The sequence below is a fragment of the Dasypus novemcinctus genome, chromosome 10 (assembly GCF_030445035.2).
Source record: "Dasypus novemcinctus isolate mDasNov1 chromosome 10, mDasNov1.1.hap2, whole genome shotgun sequence".
Classification (NCBI taxonomy): Eukaryota; Metazoa; Chordata; class Mammalia; order Cingulata; family Dasypodidae; genus Dasypus; species Dasypus novemcinctus.
In genome coordinates, this window is record NC_080682.1 from 56,780,629 (window position 1) to 56,803,815 (window position 23,187).

The 23,187-nt window shown below is 35.0% G+C and overlaps 1 protein-coding gene across 3 annotated transcripts in view; it reads right to left on the reverse strand.

Moving 5' to 3' along the window:
- Positions 1-297: 297 nt before the first annotated feature.
- Positions 298-23,187, reverse strand: part of PDHX (pyruvate dehydrogenase complex component X) — an 80,296-nt gene continuing 57,406 nt past the window's right edge. For 2 of the 3 annotated variants that reach the window (XM_004446848.4, XM_071218110.1), the window contains exons 8-11: positions 16,288-16,346; positions 14,841-14,999; positions 6,653-6,717; positions 298-3,542 (exon numbers count right to left, since the gene is read on the reverse strand). In XM_004446848.4, coding sequence (XP_004446905.2) covers positions 3,284-3,542; positions 6,653-6,717; positions 14,841-14,999; positions 16,288-16,346 — 542 coding nt within the window. In that variant the 3' untranslated portion in view covers positions 298-3,283. Of the gene's footprint in view, positions 3,543-6,652; positions 6,718-8,623; positions 8,971-14,840; positions 15,000-16,287; positions 16,347-23,187 lie in introns of those variants that run through there. The other variant, XM_004446849.5, reaches the window with a different exon arrangement.

Genomic DNA, 23,187 nt, shown 5'->3' on the forward strand with positions numbered 1-23,187 from the left:
GAGGTTTAAAAAATATTCTTTTCAGGAAGAAAAAGGCTGCTTGGACTTACTGAAAGAATATAGATGTGATAAAATGCGGAAATAAACTTTATATGATCAAAGAAATAAAAGACTGCTACTAATAGAAGCTGATAATCATTTCTAAAATGCATATTTATACCTTGTAATTTTAATTAAATCGTGTCGTATTACAAGTCTAGAAAACCATACCTTTCCTCCAGCCCTGCCTGTCCTTATCTCCCAAATCCAATGGAGATACTAGAAAATAAATGAAAAAAAAAAAAAAAAAATCCATGAAACTATTTAAAACAATTTTATTGGAAGATTGTTACTTTTTCCATTTTACACAAAGTTTATACCTGCTATAAGTACCCTATACCACCTGCTGTAAGTACCTTATCAGAATCATAATTCCTTTTGATTTTGTTTATGTGGGCCCTGAGAGATTATGTTTTGGATCAGGAAATGACATCAATGCTGCTTCAATTTCTGACTGCACACACACACACACTCACTCCATAAACTCACAATACACCACAGCATGCTAACAGATATAACAGTCCTCATTCTCTCCCTTCTCAAAGCCAGAGACCTACTGCTGATCCTAATGATCCCAATCAACTCAGGCTTTCATTACAGCGAAAGGTTCCAGATAGTTCTTGCTGATTCCAGTCCTCTCCTTGTATTGATCTCCTTTGTATACTGTGGCCAGACTAATCTTAACATAATTCTGCATTACTTCCTTTTTCAAAAATCAACAAAAGTTCCTTATTAATAACGTCATATTTAAATAGTTAATTCTTACCTTACTTCTTTCATTTCTTCACTCGTCTAATTTAGTGTTGTATCTTATGATATAAAGTCCAGTATAATACGCAATGAAGACAAATTTTTCTTGAAAACTAAGATAAAATGCCATATTTATTTCCCTTACTCTCTACAGTATATTAACTCATAGCACCACCTATCTCTTGAAAAGGTGAGGAAAATAGGTTTACTTTGAGCATAATTTCCATATAGCTGACCTAAACAATTTAGTATGGAATTAAGTCCAAAATACAAAAAAGAAAAGAAATGAAGTTCTTTTTGACACTACATAAAATACCCATATAGCATTTATTAATATATTAGTAAATGTTCCAAACAAAGGAGTCTGGTCAGCAGTATAATGACGCTCTTAATCTGGCACCAAATGGTTAGTAAGTAAGCTGTGTCTGTAAATATTAACTAGAATTTTCAAACAGGAAGACACAGGTCTTTTTTTGACTTATAAAATTCTGTTTATATAAAAACTGGCAAGATGCAAAATTTTATTTTTACAGTCACTTGGCATGATACCTATCAGTGCTACAAACAAAGCAGTAGTATGATGTAGAAAGAAGAATGTGGCACAAATCATTTGTTTTAGTGATCATGACCAAGTATGTCATACTCCATTCTGAAATCTGTTAGTCTCTGACTTCACATTACAATAGAATTCCTTTAGAAATAACAATTTTCTCATATAAATGTCATCTGTACAGAAATGTTAAAAAATAAATTTTTAGAGTGAACAAACTTATGTGCCAAAAGCTGTGGAAAAACCCAAACCATAAGAAGGAAAGTCTGGTTGTGATGGCCACGAGGAATTAAAATGTCTTAAATTTATATAGCATTTCTCTTGTGCAGTTCACAATGACTCTACTGTAAGGCAGGTCGAGTGGGTATCAACTCCATTTCACCGATAGGGAATCCAAAACATTACTGTTTATGTAATTCAGTCCATGGAAAACACTATTCCAAGCCATGCTCGATTATTTGGGGGAAAAAATTAGAAAAATCAAATAATTTCAGTTAAAACTAACCTTGAAAATTATATAACTTATTATGAAAATTGTTTACAATTTTCAGAAGTGCAACTGTAATATGACCAAAGTTTTGAACACTATTTTTAATAGAGTATTAATAGTAATTAGGTTAGCAATTCTTACAAACTGATATACTGGGACTCTAATATTTTTAGAAGGTTCTCTTGTTTGGGCTTAAGTAATTCATCATGTCTTACCACACAATTTGCACCCTGATGTCTTTCTTTTGTTGGTACAAAGAATACCAACACGAGCTTTTGGTGACTGGTTTAAATCTAAGTACATATATCTTGCAATCTAAGTACATATATTTTGCCAGTTGTAATAGCTTTGCCAAAAGAGAGAAATAAAAGCTCTTTTAACTTTTATAATAATCAGTGAAAACGTCATATTATGGATGGAATATAAAGGGTAGCCCTAACCTGCTGCCTTATAGGCCTTCTCTTCTGCTCTATTTCCAAAATTTTACCTTCCCTGTCACTCTCCTAATGTCATATTAATTTTAAATTCCTTCTTCCCTCCCACAGAGTCCTTTTTAAACTTCTGATTGCTAACATTTAAGACACAGTATTTTATATTTTCTCACATTTTATTGCACAATACAAACTTGATTGAAATGTACTAAGAAACAACACTGTGAGTTTAAAGCAACACTAAATTAAAATGTTCATATGCGGTAACGCATTAAAATATAGTCTAACTTAGCATGAAGGTGAAGAATCTATATCTCAAAGTTCAGATATTTTAACTATAGGTTTCCATTCAAACACATGCAACTCTTTTGGTCTTTCTCTCTCTTCGTGTTTGCTTCTTTTACTCTTCTTCTTTAGAAGTTCACAGTGTTATAGAAGTGAAAAATATGACTGACAGAAACCACTCTAAAATATATGGCTTTATATACATAAAAAATTCCATAATGTTGCCACAACCCCTAATATGAAGTGATCCTCATTATTTATTTACTGTTATCCAGAATAAACTTATTTACATATTAAATTGTTCAAGTACATCTAGAACAGTGCTTGTAAATGTGAGTTTCCACTACTTGATTAAAGGACATCTCTTTGACATCTCTAATTTCAACATAATTAAGTTAGATTTTTTGATTTCACAATTTACACACGTTCTCAAATATTCTAAAACTCTCAAATGAACCAAACTTATCATCTGATTTACAGGTACATTTTTGTACAGCACCAGAGGTTAAAAATGGGTCTAAAATGTTCTCTTCATTAGTTACACTGTGTCATTTATTTCTATAACACTAAACCCAAATTGAAAATGAAGACAACTTGGGCCAAAGTCTTTCAACTTAAGTATCATTTCATTCTCTTCATACTTAAATAGTCTATTTATTTTTCTATAGTGTATATTTCTCGGTAACACTTAAAACAATTAACTGAACCAAAGACCAACTTCTTACTTATCCTAGAGGACTAGGCAAGTCGGATAGGATTCTCTAGGTTTGCTTTAAAACTTTCAAGAAACTTGGTAGCCAGTTCGTCATCTACCACTCGGCTGTCACTGGACATTGTGACGGTGATGAGCTGGTGCTGCTGCAGTTTGGCATTCCCCTCTTCATCCTGAATGAGCTTTAGCACAGGTCGGAATCTCCCAACAGCCAAAATGCAGGCCTGGGGAGGGTTGATCACTGCAGTAAATTCATCGATGCCAAACATCCCCAAGTTGGAAATGCTAAGGAAAAAAAAAGTAGCTCTGAAGGTGGCAAATTCTTAATCAAAGTACTCTTTTCCTGAAGCACACATTTTTTTCTTTACTAGAAAACCGCCATTGAACCTTATGTCAACTTATTCAAATAGCAAAGAACATGTGTCAATACACACAGAAATATTTTACCTACAATCAAACATTTATTCAGCCTTTAAGTAGAGGTCCTAGTCAGTGGAAAATGGCAAGAGAAAGAAATAGAAGGTAATAAAGCCTGGGAGAAAGAAACAAAATGTCACTATCCACAGATGAATTGTGTACACAGAAAATCTAAGATTCTATAAACTAGTAAAATTAATAAGTGAATTTAGCTAGGATACTCAATAAAAGGTCAATATAAAAATCTATTTTATGGCTATATACAAGTTGCAGTAATTATAAAATGAAATTAAAAAAAAAAACTATCATTTACAATAGTATCAAAAAACAAATACCAAGGAATAAAACTAATGAAATAATGAAAGAAAATTACAAAACATAACTGAAAGAAATTAAAGGAACTAAATAAATGATTGTTATACTATGCTCATTGATTGGAAAACCCAAGTCGCTAATTCTCAAACTGATCAAAAGATTTAATGCAATCCCAATAAAAATCTCAGCAAGGTTTTTCTCTCTCTTTCTCTCTGAGTAAAAAATGATTCTAAAATTTATTTGGAAATACAAAGAAACCATGAATAGAGAAGACAATCTTGAAGGTGAACAAAACTGGAAGACTTTCATGACCAGGTATCAAGAGTTATAACATCATGATGTTGGAGCAAGGGATACACAAACAGATTAATGGGAAAGAAAAGAGAGCCCAGAAACAGATCAACACATATACAGTCATCTCAATGCTACAGAGAAGTGGTGACTGTTTCAGTAAGTGTGGCTGGGTCAATTTAAATCCATAGGGGAAAAAAAAACCTTGACCATTATATCTTACATCATACACAAAATCCAATTTCAGATGAACTGTAATTTAAATATGAAAGGTAAAGCAATAAAGCTTCTAGAAGATAAGACAAAAGAAAAACTTCATGTCCCTGGGAGAGGCAAACATTCTTAAACAGGAAAAAAAAAAAAAAAAAGCAACAACTATAAAGAAAAATACCAATTAACTGACTTCATTAAAACTCAGAACTTTCATTCATTAAAACACACGATCAAGAGAGCTACGGACTTGGCTCAATGGATAGAGCATCCGCCTACCACATGGGAGGTCCACAGTTCAAACCCAGGACCTCCTTGACCCATGTGGAGCTGGCCCATGCGCAATGCTGATGCACACAAGGAATGCCCTGCCACGCAGGTGTCCCCGGTGTAGGGGAGCCCCATGCACAAGGAGTGTGCCCCATAAGGAGAGCCACCCAGTGCAAAATAAAGTGCAGCCTGCCCAGGAGTGGCTTCGCACACACGGAGAGCTGACGCAGCAAGATGACGCAACAGAAAAAGACACAGATTCCTGGTGCTGCTGACAAGAATAGAAGTGGTCACAGAAGAACACACAGTGAATGGACACAGATGGCAGACAACTGGGGGGGGCGGTAAGGGGAGAGAAATAAATTTAAAAAAATCTTAAAAAAAAAAAAAGAGCTGCAAATGCAAACCACCAAGTGGGACAAGGTATTTGAAATAATATTTATCTTACAAAGGACTGTGTCTCCAGGAAAAAAAAAAATAGACTCCAACAGAGCAATAAGAAAAGATAAATAATCCAATTTAAAAAATGGATGCGAGACTTTAATAGTTATTTCATAACTAATGAGTTACCAGATACTCACTGGTAATTAAGTGAAAAGGTAATCAACATCATTAATTTGTATTTCCTTGACCAAAATGAATACCACTACATACAAGAATGGCTAAAATTTGTAAATCTAACATCACTAAGTGTTGGTGAGGATGAGAAGCAAAGGGAATTCTCATGTACTGTTAAAGGAAGTATAAATTAGTATAACCATCTTGGAACATTGTTTGGCAGTAACCACTAAAGTTTTTAAATTAGCAATTCTACTCTTAGGTCTCTACAACAGAAATATGTACATTGATTCACCAAAAGACACTTAACAGAATGTTCATAGCACTATTATTTGTAATAGGACCAAAGTGGAAACAACTCAAAAGCCCATCAACAGCTAAATGGATACTGGTATATTTATACAATAAAGTACTACATACTGCAATAATAAGGACTAAATGATTGTTTCACATGGCAAAATGGTGAATCTTACAGATACAATGGTGAGGGAAAGAAGCCAGATGTTAAAGAATACATAGTATTTATATAAAGATCAAAATTAGCCAAACAGATCTATGGTGATATTTTCAGATTAGTGGTTACTTTATATAGGGGTAATGACTAGGAAGGGTCAAGGGAGGCCTCTGGGAAGGTGATAACTTTCTATATCTTGATCTGGGTGGTATTTACAGTGTACTGTAATTACTTTACTGTAAATTATACTGCAACAAAACAACAGAGCTAATAATAACTGAAGGGTCTCAGTGTTAATATTTTTCTCCAAAGTACCTTCAAGTAAAAAAGATCACAAGTAGGAAGAAAACGGCTGAGGTTTGTAAATCTATTATTCTTATAAATTTATTTTAAAAAAATGTTTAGGGGAGCAGATGTGTGGCTCAAGTGGTTGAGCTCCCGCTTCTCACATGGGAGGTCCTGGTGTCCATCCTGGTACTTCCTAAAAATAGCCACAACAAAAATACACAACAAGTGAACTAGCAAAAAAAACCAATTCAAGGAAACAGATGTGGCTCAGTGGTTGAGCACCCGTTTCCCACATATGAGGCCCCAGTACCTCAAAAAACGGTTTAAGACCCTGGATGTCATTCCATACTGGTCAATGTCCTCTCACAAAAACATTTATTTCAATGCTAATGGGCTCCTACTAGCTTTGCTACGAAAGCCTGACTAGCCTAGAGAATATTTTCACATACTCCATTGTCTAAATAAAGAATGTGATATTTAGGTTATATAAAAAAATGATTCAGATAAATCACTGAAAGAGGTTGACAAGGACTTAATAATAATAAGTGATATACATTTGATGTTATTGACAGATTGAAAGTTTAAATTTTACCTAAAAGATCCTCCCTGATATTCTTCAGGTAGCAATTTTCCATCTCTTGCTTTCTTTGATAGGACCTAGGAAAAATATAAGCAAAGCAAGATGACAAACAATATTTTATATAGTTAATCTTCTTAGTTTCATGTAACACTTGAAATATTTGTGCAGGGTGTATTCTCATCTCTGACATGCTTGATATGACTTCATAAGATGCATTATATATTATTTTCTCTATTTAATACAATTAAAACAATAAAGTTAGAGCACAGGTAATCCGAGAAGCTAATTATGTGTACCGAAGCTCTACAAAAATCTTCAAAAAATTTCAAATATTGGAATTATCTTGTGCATAACCACTATGCAGAATGTTTCACTGTTCTCTCTCCACATATATGTGTATATGTATATATACAATGCAATTTTCTGTTTTGCTTATATATTTTTTTCTTGTAAGATAAAAGAGTGGAACATTCCAAGCCAATTTTGCCAATCTAGTAGGTTTTAAATAAATTAAGGATCAGCAACCAAAATAGTGTACTCACAATCCCACAACCAATAAATTAATTTTCATCTATCGGTATTTGCTTTCATCCTTACCCATATATATATATATATATATATATATATATATATAAAATTTTACAGAGTTGTAAAAAAATATATTTCTCAATATATAAACACCTTCTATATTAGCAGTATTTACAAATGATTTTTTAATGTCTGCTTAACCTTCTAAAGAATGTATTTGCCATAATTTACTTATTTGCTCAGTGTTATTATTTAATTTGGTTCATCAGTTTCTTTTGAATTTATTCAGATAAATTCTTATAAGTGGAATAAAAGGATCCTACAGAATGGATTTTTTTGGATTTTGACTCTATAGCTGAGGTAGTTCCTTAATGAGCTAGTCCAATTGACATTGTCACAAGGAATATAAGAGTACACTAGTTTCATCTCACTCTTGACATTTCTAAAAGTTTGCAAAGGAGAAGGAAAGGCCAGATGTACTCTGAGTGATATTTATGAGGTAAATTTTCCTCATACTTGCATATGAGATTAACCACTCTCCTGTTAATCTTTATTTTTCAATGCTTCAAAAGTAGGGGGACAGGATGAGTCATCATATGTGAAAAACTAATAATGATGGTCAACCAACACATCAGGGAATCAAGAGTGCCCACAACTATAAGCAGAGGAATTGCATCCATAATCCATGTGGAATCTAAGCCCCCTCTGGATCTAGAGGTGAAGGGGACATTGCCATCCCAGGGTCCACAGAATGGAGGAATAAAATATGGACTAGAGTGGACTTACTGATATTCTACTATAAAACTATTGTGACAAGTAATAGAAGAAATTTTAGCATCAAGGTGGACAAAGTGGCCACAGTAGTTGCTGAGGGCAGGGAGAGGGTAGAAGAGATGTTATGTGAGGGCATTTTTGGGATTTTGAGTTGTCCTTGATGATATTGAAGGGTGAGATGCTGGACTTTATATATCCTGCCATAACCCACTGAATGAACTGGGGGAAAGTGCGAACTACAGGGTAAACTATTATCTGTGTAGTGCAGCAGTGCCCCAAAATGTGTTCACCGAGTGAGATGAGTGTGCCGCAATGATGAGGGAGGTTGTTGGTGTGGGAGGAGTGGGGCGGGGGGTGGGAGGGTATACAGGAACCTCTTATATTTTTTAGTATAACATTTTTTTTGTGCTGTATATATCTTCACATAAATATAATTTACAAAAATGCTGTGGTGGGGGATGGGGAGTGGGTTATATGGGAACCTCTTATGTTTTTTGTTTTTTATGTTTTTTAGTGTAACATTCCTTGTGATCTATTAACTTTAATTTAAAAAATAAAAAATAATGAATTGCTTTATGAGGGGAAGGGTAGAGAAAAATTAAACTATTGTCATTTTTGGGTAAATGAAATAAATAAGGGGTTTAACACTGTATTATGTAGCCAAAATAAATACTATTAGAATCATAGGTGATAACTATTTATTTTTAAACCACAAATGTGTCAATTATTGAAAAATAAAACATTCTTTAAAAATTTCAAAAATCTGAAAAAGATCCCAATATCTCAGCTGATTTACTGCCACCTGAAACAATTATATACTATTTGGATTCAAAACAAAAAATAAAGAGATGAACTTTGAGTTGTATAATCTGGAATTTCAAAAGTAGAGAGAACAATCCTCAAATGTATTTTTCTTGCCTTAAGCAATATAATTATTCACATGATTTGAACAGGCACATATCATATGAACTTTGAAAGGCATTTCTTCTAAAGATAGATGATCTCATATATCCTGATGAATTGCCAGGCTGGAAAAAATAAAAATCAAAATTCATTTTAAAACCTAGATTGCAAGTATACACAATACATTTACAAAAAATAAAAAAAATCTCTCTAAACTCTAAGTAGGTCAACAGGATATTCCTGTCAATAAATTCAAACCTGAATTCTAGAATAAATATGGATTCTGAGGAGGATCATTGGTTCTGAAAACTCCTCATTCTCACTGGAATTTCCTGTAATGTGAATTTAAAATCAAAGCACATGTTATTTGAAGCATCTAGCTGAAAATATAAAAGAATATTTTGAAAGATGATTAGCAAATATTCTAAAATATACCACATGCTTTATTCATTCATTCAAAAAATTTATGGTACTTATGAGGTAAACTTTGCCTCTGCAGTTAAAAATAGTTATAATTAACGAAGAATTAAGAATAGCATGGGATCCTAGACTAAATGATTAGGCTCTTACTACATTAATTTATTCAAGGAATACAGACTTGAACTTGGTTGGGCATGCATTTAGCCATAGACATGTACAATCTTGAGATTACTGAAAAGTCAAGAAGTGACTACTTAGTGCAGGTGTTCTTAACCTGCAGTCCTTGGATGGATTTCCACTCCACAAACTCCTTGAATAATTAATTAATATTCATCTAACAATACTATATTATATGTATCCTTTTAGAATTCAATATACAGCAATGAACAAGGCACTCAACATCCCTACTCTTATTCTACATACTAGCAGGCAGTAGGGAACAGAGGCAAGTCAACAAGATAGATAAACAAGGTCACTTCAAAGACTGATAAACCATATGAGATAATAAAACAGGGTCATGTGATAAAGAGTGTCAGGATGTTACTTTACTTATGGAAGTCACAGAAAGCCTAAAAAAGTAGCATTTGAACTGAGAAAATAATATAAATAGGAGCCAGCAAATGATCATCAGGGAAAAGTGTATGCGAGATAGTATGCTTGCTAGGGAGAGTCCGGAGCTCAACATGTCCATGGCCCCACTCCCTACCCGCAAAAGACTGCTTCCTCCCCCATCAGATATGGAGCTTCAGTCTCTTCATTGCAGGGTCTCCTGTCTGCTAAGACAACAATGTCACATTCCTGCTCCAATCTTAACTGCTTCTTTGTTCTACTACTTTACTGGCTCAGTTCTTTTCTTTTTTCCCTCTTAAATCTTTTGTCTCCAATCACATATCTCTTTATTTCTTACATTCTGAGTTAAAAGACTGGCCTTACAGACACAGAAAACCAATAACCGTATTCCTTTCTCACAGTGTGTTTGGTGTAATCATTGAATCTTCAGCTATTTTCAACTTGCTCATTTCTGGAAATTCAGGAACTGTTTCCCAAATATTTTGGAGAGGAGAATACTACTGGTTCTACAAGGATGATAAGCTGACCACTATGGTTGTACAACAGTTATATAACTAACTACTAGTGAGAAGTAGCAAAGCTTAGTGGTTAGGAGTGCAGGCTCCTCTCTAGAGCATGACTATCTGGGTTCAAATCCCTGCTCCATCATTCATTAGGTATGAGACCTTAGGTAAGGTATTTAGCCTCTTATTATTATTATTTTTCCATCAGTTTCTTGATCAAATATGACATAATAATAATCTTTTATTATTATGTCATATTTGATAGGATTGTTTTAAAGAGGATTGAAAGAGTTAATATATATAAAAGGCTTACAACAAAGGCTGGCACAGAGTATACCAGTCACTATTATTGTTGTAGTAGTTGTTACTGTAATTCTTATAAACTAAATTATATACTAAAAGGTATATACCTTTAGGATTACTTACAAAGGAGATTACCAATAGTATATTCATACATAAATTTGGCATTGTGGCAGTTTACTATTATTTATGAATTCCAGAAAGACATATTGATTTTATTTGTAAACTGGTCTGTTGCTCTGGGCATAATAAACCTTTGATTGTATTAGATTCAGCTGAGATGTCCAATTAAATTATGTTAAGATTAGGGCTTTGATTCAACCACGCCATCAGAGTGCGACTTAGAATTGAGTCTCAGTCCCCTAGGTGGGCTGACAAAACTGACTCTCACATGCAAGTAGACATACAGAGAAGGAGACACAGAAAAAGACAAGGCAGAGGAAAGAACTTAGTTTTGATGCTGGAGCCCTGGGAAGAGAGGTGAGCCATTCCCCCGATAGTTTATAGCTGATCTTGTGAAGAGAACAGAGCAGATGAGCCTGGAAAGAAACGAGCCCTGGGAAGAGAGACAAGCCTTATGCCAGCCTACAGTTGAGATAGGAAGAAGCTAGAACCCACGGAGCCTTAAGAGGAAAGAGGAAGGCTGAGCCCTCACAGTGGCAGTCATCTTACATCAACACATGGCAACAGACTGTGGATGAGAAAGGACCTCTTATGGTACCTTGAGTTGGACTCTTTAGGACCTTGTAACTATAAACTTCTACCCCAAATAAATACCCTCTATAAAAACCAACAGAATTATAGTACTTTGCATCAGCACCCCTTTTGGCTAATATAGGTATATTATTATTCTATCTGGAGCAGATTATACCTGTTTAAAACCACTGGGTTTCAATGGGATTAAAACCATTCTACATTTTCTTTTCAAGTACATAAACATTATATTTTTAAATAAGCCACAATACAAAGTTTGATGTGGAGACACTGACAAAGTTCAAATTGTATACAAATTGCATTCTTCTTCAAATGGAACATCTACTGGTCAAAATATAACAATATTAAAACAAAGAAAAGCAAATGTATTTTTTACCCAAAAATAAGAAGACCCATAGCTATATGTGGATACTTGGATGCCCTTGTAGGTAAGATTCTAATAAAATCTTGCTTGATTTGGAATTAAGTCTAAGAAGGCCAGTGGCCTGTAAATTGGCCTGCTTGGCATGAGACACCCTGCCTAATAGGAGTACTCAATAATGAAGATACTTGGTGGACCAGATCAAATTATTCCCTTGGGTATCTGTGAAGGAGAGAAAGACAAAGGAATGGCAAAGAGGTGTATGACAAGTGTAAGACTAATTAGATAGAAAAAAGAAAAAAAAAAAAAGAAAAGAAACAGTAAAAGAAAGTGGGGGGTGAAACAGTATAGTGGTGATTAGTATGGGCTCTAGAACCAAACTGAAAGTGGTTTAAACAAATCCTCACTTCAACAGCTTCCCCCTTAGGCAAATTTCTCAGTTGCTAAAACTCAAGTTTCCTCAATTTAAAAATGGGGAAGATAAGGTTCCTACTATAATATTGGATCATTAGGAGTATTAAATGAAATGCTTAGCCCAGTGTCTGGCATATCATAAGCACTCAGGAGAGTGGAGCGTTGATCACAGCAGGGTGAGAGGGAGAATGAGAAGCACAGAGAGGAGTAAATCTGACAGCACACTTCAAAAGTTGCTGTGGGCTCCAGGAAACGCTAAAGGACTACTAGAGGCACTGTTGCACCCAGGGGGTTATGCCTGCCCTTACTGCTGTAAGGTCTGGCTGGGAGGCTGCAGAGATTGCTTCCTTACCTCCTGTGATAGATTGAATTACATACCCCAACAAAAGAAATGTTTTTAATCTGAATCTGTGTTCCCCTGGGTGTGAACACATAAGTAAATAGGATCTTTTGGAGATGAGATGTATTATCAGTTAAGGTGTGGACTCATTTGTGAATAGAATCTTTGAAGATCCCATTTAGGTGAGGCCAAATTGAATGTAGGTGGGCCTTAATCCTTATGTATGGAGTTCTTAATTAGAGAAGAATTGCAGAGGCAGCCAGCAGTACTCAAAGAGCAGACACAAGGAGAGAAAACTCGCCATGTGTTAGGAGCCAGAGATGCAAGCCATGGAACCCCAATGACTGCAACAAACTGACGCAGGCTAGTAAGACAGGGAATTAATAGATGGATCTGGAACCTGGAAAAAAATCCACGTGGACATCAGTAACCCCCAAGATGGCTGCTGGAAGACCTCCACCCCCAAGATTCTGCTATCCAGAACAAAGACTTCTTTTGGGAGCAAGGAAAACCCCTGCAAGTTCCCTCAGGACTTTATCATTGGGCCCTCACTAGGGGATTGATGGGTGGAGTAATCAATCAAAACAGCAAACAGGTGGAACCCCTCCCCTGCCATTAGCAAAGAGGTGGAATAATTAATAGTTTATAAAGCAAACCCCGAGTCCTGAGTGCAATCTCGCCCTGCTCTTTTGCCTCTGGACCTGTGTGCTCTTGCCATTTTTCCTCTGTCATGTGGCTGTTATTTTCTCCCATTTCTCTTCCCTCCCTACCTGAATAAATGACTGACCTAACTCACCTGGCCTGCTCTTGAAATTCATTTCTGCAGCACAGCCAAGAACCTAGATAAAATCTGGTAACAAAACCAGCATCAGAATGCTTAGACTTAAGAAAAAGCAAGGTCTTGCAGATGCCTTGATTTTGGACTATCTCTGAAACCATGAGCTAATAAATGTGTGTTGTTTAAGCTAACCCCTTGTGTAGGTATTTTTCGCAGCAGCTCTGGCAAAGTAAGATACCTCCTAAACTCGGGTTCTTTCAGGATACAAGGAATAGAGAATCCTAACGGCTACTATAAGAATTAAGTATTACAGTAGTAATACTGGCACATTGGTGAGAATCAAAGAAACATTTTTATAACAGTTAATTTTAAAAATTTAATCCATATAAAAATAAGGGAGATTCTGATTCTAGTTAAGTTCAAAAACTAACATTTATATAATAATTTACACCTTACAAATTCTTTCAACCTTTAATCTCATTTGAACCTCACAAAAAAACACTGAAATACATGTAACCTCGTTGCTGCTGAAAACACTTTATGAACAAAAGGCATGTAGTATTCTAATAAACCATCTCCATTACTCTGACTTGTGAACTGGTCAAATTAATACCACCTCTCAATTTAAAAAAAAGTTGCATTTTTATCTATATAAACACACTCTGCAAATCTTAAGACCTAGAAATTTTAATCTTATTAAGTTTACCTTTAATTATATCTAACTCTAAAATTGCAAGTAAGTTCAACTTTTATGGACATGCTTTTTAAACTAGATTAACATGCATTCATTTATTTTGTGCAAGTAGTTCTATACATTTATATACTGTCAGTCCCCCAAAGTAGTCTTATCTTCTACTTTTCATCCCCTTATACCTTGTCCTACCACTATATATATAACAGGTAAATGGAAAAAGGAAAGAATGAATCTGAAATTTTCAATGCTAATACTTCAAGACCTATGCTACTTCTGCTTTAAAATACCCTTGGAAAGTGACTGATGCGGTCAAAGGTGACCTACTTCCTGTGTTCCTGCCTATGCAATATGAATTTTTGGTGAAATCAGATTCTTCCATATTAGAATCACAAAAATTGCTATTAAGGAAATCCAGGAAAAATAAAAGTACATTTACCTCTGGGATGCTAGGTACTTTTAATGGTCTCAATTCTAAAGAGGGAATGAATAAAATATACTTGCCTTTTAAGAATAAATGCTATTAATATGACTACTTTCATAGAAATATATTTCCGGTTTTATTTTAACTTTTAAAATACTGCCTGAAATACCATCTTAAGAGCTGAATTCCAGAATTTGTAAAGCATTCTTACATAATTTAAATGTGTTTGGCCCCTAATTTCTGCATTTGTGAGTTTCTGAATATTAAATTTTCTGAAAATGAATCATATCCGGATAAAACTTAAAAAACCTATATACATAACTGACAATTACTTGGAAATCCAAAACAAAAAAACAAACAAAAACACCCCACACCTCAAAGACAAACAACAACAATAATAAAAAAACACCATGACTAGGTCTGATAACTTTACCCAAACTAAATTTACATTTTGAAAACACTGTATTTCTTAATACATACCTTTACAGAGTCAGCAATTTCTTGTATACCCTTAGCAGCAGCATCTTTTATGATTGGTGTAATTAAACCTTTATCTGTTGCCACAGCCACTGAAATGTCAATAAAGGGCAGTTGCTTTGGGCCGGCTCCATCCCAGCTTACATTAACACCTGGCATTTGCTAGAAAACAGAAATAGAAAAACTAAGTGTGGTTACAGAAAAATATTTACTATATTATTTTCTAAAATAAATACAACTAGACGAAGGAAATAAATTAAAATTTGGTTTGAAATATATGGTATTCTTGGACCTCTGTATTAAATATTTTTGTGTTTAGGAAGAATATGTCATCTTTCTGAAACAAGCTTGAGAAAATTCTGATAATGTACATGTTCTGATCAGTTTATATCATAGTTTAAAAAGGGCTTCCTTTGTTAAACATGATTGCTAGAAGGTATTTAATGTTTGTTAACACTTCCTGCCTCACGTGATGACCAACATGACCTTGAGGAGAAGGGGGGCTGAGTGAAAGGGGTGGCACTATTCAATCACATCATTCCTTTAGAATGAAAGAAGCTTGATTTTCTAGTGCAGCCCTGTAATATACTAGCATGCCCTCAATAAATGACTTCCCTACTTAAGGGAGATTTCCTAAGCCTCATAAACATATGAGATATACTCCATATAAGAATACATATATTTAACATACTTCCTTCTTACTCATAGTAAAATCCCAAGTCTTTATCATGCCAACAAAGACTCATAGGCTTTTGTTACCCCTCAACTTCTCCCTATCTTCTTTAAAATCTCGTCACTTACTAACTCTTCACCCTTGCTAACTGGGCTCTAGGCACACTCCTGCCCCAGCACTTTGCCTTCAAACAGCACAAGTCGGCCTCACAGGCTTTGCATATGCAGTTCCCTCTGTCTACAAGACCCTTCTACCAGCTTCTATTTGGCTCACTTCCTCTCCTCTTTCAGGCCTTGTCTGACATATCACTTGCCAGACAGGCCCTCTCTGACTTTTGAAATAGCATCCCTAGTTATTTTTTCCCCTTACTACTACTTTCTTTCTCATCTCAGCACATTCTTTCATCTGACACATATTTGTCTCATGCCCAGCTAGAATATAAGCCCCATGAGAGCAGAAAGTATGTCAGTTTTTGTTCATTGCTATGTCTCTAATGGCTAGAACATATTTAGCACAAGAGAAGGGCTCAATTAATATTTGTTGGATAAATGGTCTTTATTCTGCTACAATGGGTTATGAAACTTTTTTGATCTTTAGTCTCCTCATCTGTAAAGCAAGGCTGAATGATAGAAGAATATTTTTAGTAATAAAATAAGAAATTTTGTGACTTAAAATAGTTTTATCATTATAGAAATCCCAAAACATGAGACTACTTTCTTTTTTCTTTTCTTTTGAGAATACTTTAGAATCCAAAATTATTCAGGGTTTACCACTTACTTTAAGGGTAACAGCTGCTGCCTTGATGATAAAATCATTTACTGATACTTTAATGTCATCTGAAAGAAAAATAAGTGCATTGAAATTAGTACTCAGAAAAAAACTTCAACATTGACCATTATGATTTCAAACTTCCAAATTATGGATTGTACTGATCAACAATGATGAAATATATTAGTTTTTTGTTTGTTTAGTCAATAAGATTCCCTTGATTAGAAAAATTTTCATTATATAAGGTCCTGGAGAAATGATATTACCCTTGAAAGCAAAAGTTTGCTTTGGAAACTCAGTTACAATTTTTATAAAAATTGCTCAGATATCACATATGAGAACTTGAGGAATAAATATATTCCAATCATGATCAGAAAAACTATGAAAGAACCAACTCCTATGCCTCAAGAAAGGCTAATTAATGATCTCTCTGGTACATACAACCAGGGATTTTTTCCTTTTCTTTTTAAAAAATCCTTATTCAGTATATACTTTATGATAAGTTAATCATATTAGAACAGTGGTACATGTAGGCAAATTAAATAAACAACTATATATATGTTTATGGAGTGTTTGAATTTCTTTTTACTAATAGGGGTATATGATGAAAAAATTTTATTTAGACTACTTCATTAAATGTTTAAGAACTACTTTTTAACTTAACAAAACAGGATATAACAAATGCCAAAGATGAAGCAATGCTGGCATAAGTCCTAGTGCAATGAATAAAATGAGGTTCTCTGTCTAATTTTATGGTGACTCCATTTGAATCAAATTTCGTTCTAGTATTCATAATGATTTTAGAGAAAGCTGGGCTCTATGCCCTTTCCACAGGGCTGATTATATTAAAGCATTGGACTTATACCATTGCTTTTCCCAGAGGGTACAGAAGTGTTGGAAAACATAAAATACACTTGACTTTTGCAAGAGCATATAGAAAGACTTTAAGATCAAGATATAGTCAATGGTATGTGGCAGGATATACAAACCCTGCGATTACAGTATCATGGAATTTTACTAACCAATAGCTCATTCCGAAGGCATGCTGGAGATTTCATAGGGATTAGATGAATTACCATAAACCTAAGTACTGCCAAACTGTCATGGTAACTGTTAGCTGTATGCATAATACTGCAAACTTCTAATTCAGATTTCCAGAAATACATAAACATTTTTGCTTGTTTAAGCCCCTTTAGAAGTAGGTATAGAAATGGATTTCAGTGTTTAGAATCTTTTAATGATAACCACATACAAAATTTGGTCTGCAGAAATCCAAATATGTGAACATAATATTTTATGAACTCATTATGCTTACTTCTCATGGTTCCTTCAGCGGCCTCACTTTCCCATCCATAGGTACCCAAAGTCAAGCATCTAAAATGACCTGCCCTATCTACCTCCTAAGTCCAGAACCCTCACTCCAAATTTTGTCCTTACTGTATTCCAACATTTAGACATATCTTTGAAATGATCACTTTCTTCACCTTGAAACATTTTCTTCTATAGGCTCCCATGTCACTATACTCTCCAGGTTTTCTTATACTCTTTCTGTCCATTTACTCATTCTCAGTTCCTTCCTGTCACTGCTGACATCTCTCCAGGGAAGGACTTTCAGTTTCATGGTTTTGATACCATTTATATGCGATGATCCTCCAAATTCTACCTCTAAGATTGATCTATGCAAAGTTTTAAACTTCCATATCTACCTTTTTACATGACATTTCCACTTACATAGGAATCTTAAACCTAATATATCCAAAGGAGATTTTTTTCAAGTTCTTTTATTAACTGTATATTATCAAAATTTTCAAATATACTAAAAGGAGTCCACTGGTGACACTTACTGAGAAGAAAGTAGGAAATTGTGAGGAAACATCAAACATTCTCCTTTAAATACTGTTAATTTACAACTGTGGAACAATGCTTATAGAATATTAATCTTTACATAAGAAAGCAGAGAGGAGATAGAAAATGTTCTTTGAATATTCCTTAGAAAATTCCTAAATGCGAGGACATCCGAAACTTGTACCATACAAAGATACTAAACTATTCCATATTAGTGTTTAACTAATGGAAATTAATTAATGCATTCATGAACTTTCTGAAAATTGATCACCTTTTCTGGAAAGTTTTCCATTTGGTTCCTTAACATTTTAAAGGCTATCATATTGTCTTAATATTAAATCTAGAAAATCTGTATCTAACATGATTTAACAGTCTTGCTTTCTACCTAGGATGCAGAAAGCCACAAAAGAAAATAACATTACAGAAAATCAACTTTTCTGGATAAGTTGCTCAGCCCATTTGGGAGGTGAGGTCACAAAGTAACCAAGTGAAATCAATTCCAAAGGGTGATAATCCTCCATGAGAAGAGACAAATACAGAAAGTAATTAAAACCATTATCAAGAGTACAGGAAAATACAGGACAGAGTAAGGGACAATGTGTATAAATAGATGGGAAGACCAGCAGAAAGATGGAAACTATTTGAAAAACTCAAATAGAAATGCTAGGAAGAAATAAAAAACATGCTATCAGAGATAGAGAATTTTTAAAATGAGCTTTAGCACAGCAGACACTGCAGAGAAAACAATCAGTGAATTTGAAGCGAAGTAAAAAAAATTACCCATACTGAAACACAAAGAAAAAAGAAAGTGAATAAAAAAGAAAAGGGAATCCAAGATCTTTGAGATAAGTCAAATAGTCTAACATATTTGTAACAGGAGTCCCAAAGAGAAAACCCACAAAGTAGAAGATATAATTTAAAAAAACTGCTGGGAATTTTCCAAAAATTAATGAAACACAGCAAAGCAGAGATCCAAGAAGCTGAAAGAAACCCACGAAGGATATATACAAAAAAAAACCACACACACAGGCATATAATCATCATCTGTTAATGGGGAAAATCTTTGAAGGCAACCAGAGAGAGGGAAAAATATCATATACAGAGGAATAAAGATTAAGAATGGCAGCAGAACATTTTGCAAGCCAGAAAAATTCTATAGCCAGCAGAAACATGTATCAAAAATGAATGAAAAATAAAGAATTTTTCAGATAAACAAAAGCTGAGAAAAGTATTGCCAGCCAGTCTGTACTATAAGAAGCACTAAAAGAAATATTGAAAAACTTGATGCCAATAAATTTGGTAACTTAGATGGCATGGACAAATTCCTTGAAAGATACAACTACCAAAGCTCATTTAAGAAGAAATAGATAATATGAATAACCTATTTAATAAATAAATAAATGTAATAAATAACCTATTTAAAATTCTATTAAAGAAAATGAATTGTTTCAAATCTTCTACAAAGGTGACCCCAATTCTAAATAGCTTCATTCATCAATACTATCAAAGAAAATAACATCGATTCAACTCAAACTCTTCCAGAGAATAAAGGAGGAGGAACCATGTCCCAATTTATTCTATGAGACATAACAAAACCAGAGAAAAACCTCACAAAATATGAAAACTACAAGGTAGCATTTATCATGGATATAGGTTTAAAAATTCTCTACAGAATAGTAGAAAATGAAATGAACAATATATTAGAAGATTAATGATTAAATGGGTTTTATACAAGAAATACAAGGTTAATTCAACATTTGAAAATCCACCATTGCAATTCACAAAATAATTTTACATATTTGAAAGTAAAAGCAAACCAGACTGAAGGGTATGTAGAGTGGTGCAACCATTGTGGAGGACAATTTGGAGGTTCCTCAGGAAGCTAAATATAGAACTGCCATATGATCCAGCAATCCCACTCCTGGGTATATACCCAGAAGAATTGAAAGCAGGGACAAGAACAGATATATGTTCATAGCGGCATTATTCACTATTGTCTAAAGTTGGAAGCAACCAGATGGTCATCAACAGATGAATGGATAAGCAAACTGAGGTATATACATGCAACAGAATATTACTCAGTTGTAAGAAGGAATGCAGTATTAACACATGTGATAACATGGATGATTCACAATATTCAAGATTTGAAGACCTTATGTTGAGTGAAGCAAGTCAGGCACTAAAGGACAAATATTGCATGACTTCACTGTTATGAATTAAGGAAGTTGAACAGACTCAGAGAGCTAGAGTCTGGAAGACAGGTTTACAGGAGACAGAAAGGGAGTAGAGGGTGGTAAGCCAATACCCATATGGGCAAAATCTACAATAAGGTGGAAGGATGCAGTTGTGCAGTGGAAGAGAGTGACAGTGGTGTAGTGATGCTATTGGGTTGGGTGGTGCTGGTCTGTGAGGGGGAGCAGAGTGGGGGGATTGGGTTGCACTATCCATAGAACTGGGCAGAGGGTTGGGGGAAGAAGCAGGTGAACTCTAGGGATTTGCAGGTCTGTGGTTAAAACTACAATGCTGGGAATGTTCTTTTGGCAATTACAGCAGGGGAGGGGTACTGATGTAGGGTTTTGGATGTGGGGGGTATACAGGACAGTGCACACCTGGGACAGGCTTCTATGGAATATGTAAGTGTTCATCATGTCACAGTGCATTGTATCAGTGGGTAGAGACCCACACAATAAACAAGAAAATATCAAACTCCCATCCTGGGGAGTCCTGTTATGCTCTCAATTAGAGGGACAAGAATCCCTCGAGAACATAGGCAGTGCCTAATAAAAGAACACAGACCAATATGTCAAGCCTTCAATATTACTGCAAGTAACTATGAATCTTATTCTTCAAAAAGTGAAACTTAGTGTTTACCATAGGTTCCAAGGGAAGGGGAGGGAAGAACAGAAGAGATGGAATGTAGGGCATTTTTAGGGCATTAGAATTGTTCAGCATGATCTTGCAATAACGGATATAAGCCATTTCAAATTTTGTCAAAACCTATAAAAGTGTACAATCCAAAATGTAAACCATAATGTAAACCATTGACCATAGATAGTAGCAATGCTTCAATATTTGTATATCATTGAAAAAATTGTAACAAATGTACCATCCACATGTAAAATGTTGTTATAATAGAAGAGAGGGGGAAAAGGGGAGGTCATTGGATATATGGGAATCCCCTATATTCTCTATGTGACTATTCTGTATCCCAAAGCTTCTTTGAAGAGAAAATGAAAAAAAAAAAAAAAAAAAAAGACACTGGGGTAATACATGGAAGAAAACATCACTGTAGATACAAGACAACAGATCTTACAGTGATGAAAAATACAATGTTTAAAAAGCTATTTTATATTTAAAAATTTTTAAATATTTTATTGGCTATTTAAAAAAGTATTATTGCATTTTCTTATTAGTTTTATTTGGCTATATTGTTGGCTTCATTTTTGGAGATGTTTTAGATCACAGAAGGGCCACAACAGTGATGGGGGGATAACTGGTGTGGGATGTCAGTGATGGGGGATGCATGGGAAGAGGTTCACCTGGGACATGCCTCTAAGGAATATGAATATGTTCACATGTTCCTGGGTCATTGTCTTGGTGAGTGGAGATCGACACAATAACTGAAAGAATATTGAATTCCCATCCTGGAAAGTTGCTACATTCTCTAATAGGACAGCAAGAATCCCCCAAGAGGAAGGGAAGTACCTAGTGGAGGAAGACAGACCATACACCAGGTCCTCCATACTGATGATTATACTTAGGAATCTTTTCTTTTGAAATTGAAACTTAGCTTAGTATTATACACTGCCTAAGAGTTACCTCCCGAAAGCCTCCTTGTTGCTCAAATATGGCCACTTTCTAAGCCAAACTCAGCATGTAAATGTACTATCCTTCCCCCAGTGTGGGACATGATTCCCAGGGATGAGCCTCTTTGACACTGAGGGATTATTACGAAGTGCCAACTAGCAATGCATCTAGAAAAAGACCTGAACCGAAAGGGAGAAATGGTAAATACGAATGAGATTTTATGGCTAAGAGATTTCAAAGTGAGTTGGGAGGTCATTCCAGAGGTTATACTTATGCAAGTCTCAGTAGGATCTCATTGACTGCCATGGTAAACAGTGCCTCAAATAGTGGAGCTCCTGAGGGCTCTAGAGACATCCAGGGCAGGTATCTCAGGAGTTCAGCACCCTGTCAGTGGCTTTACTTTGGTATTTTTGCTCCCCAGTGTAACAGTGTAACAGAGGTTCTCTACACGAGGCTCTTCTGCTCTTTTACTTGAACCTATAATTAGCACTATACTTGATAAATATATGACCCAGAGATTTAAATCTTTGGTCCATCCATGTGCCTTCTGAGCCCTGAATTTCAGCAGAGTTCGAAGACCTACTCTCCGGTTCACTGGACTCACCAAGGACAACTAACAAGGAGATGATGATGGACAGCGCCCATCCCAAGGAACAGAGAGTGTCTGCAACTGCAAGCAAGATAGTCCTATCCATCTGCCCCATGCGATCTAAGCTCCCTTTCACTTAGAAGCAGAGTGGGCATCACCAAACCAAACAATGGACTAAAGTAGATTTATTATTATTTTACCAAAGACTTATTATTTTCTAGCAATGGAAGAACTCTTAATCATTGATATAAAGACAGTGGCCATCAGAGGTTCTGAGGGATGGGAGAGGGAAGGCTAGGTGTAATATGGGGGCATTTTTGGGACATTGGAGTTGTCCTGCATGACACTGCAGTGATGGATACAGGCCATTTTATATTTTATCATAACCTACAAAATTGAGTGCAACAGAGTGTAAACTATAATGTAAACTGTAGTCTGTGGTTAGCAGCAGTGCTTCAATATGTTTTCATCAACTGTAGCAATGTACCACACTAATGAAGGTTGTTGTTAATGTGGGAAAGTGATGGAGGGAAGGGAGTGGGGCATATGGGAATCCCTTATATATTTTTTTTATGCAACATTTATGTAATCTAAAGCTTCTTTAAAAAAAAAAAAAAAGCAAACCGAAAACTCAGAAGAACTGAGAGCAGGGACATGAACAGACATCT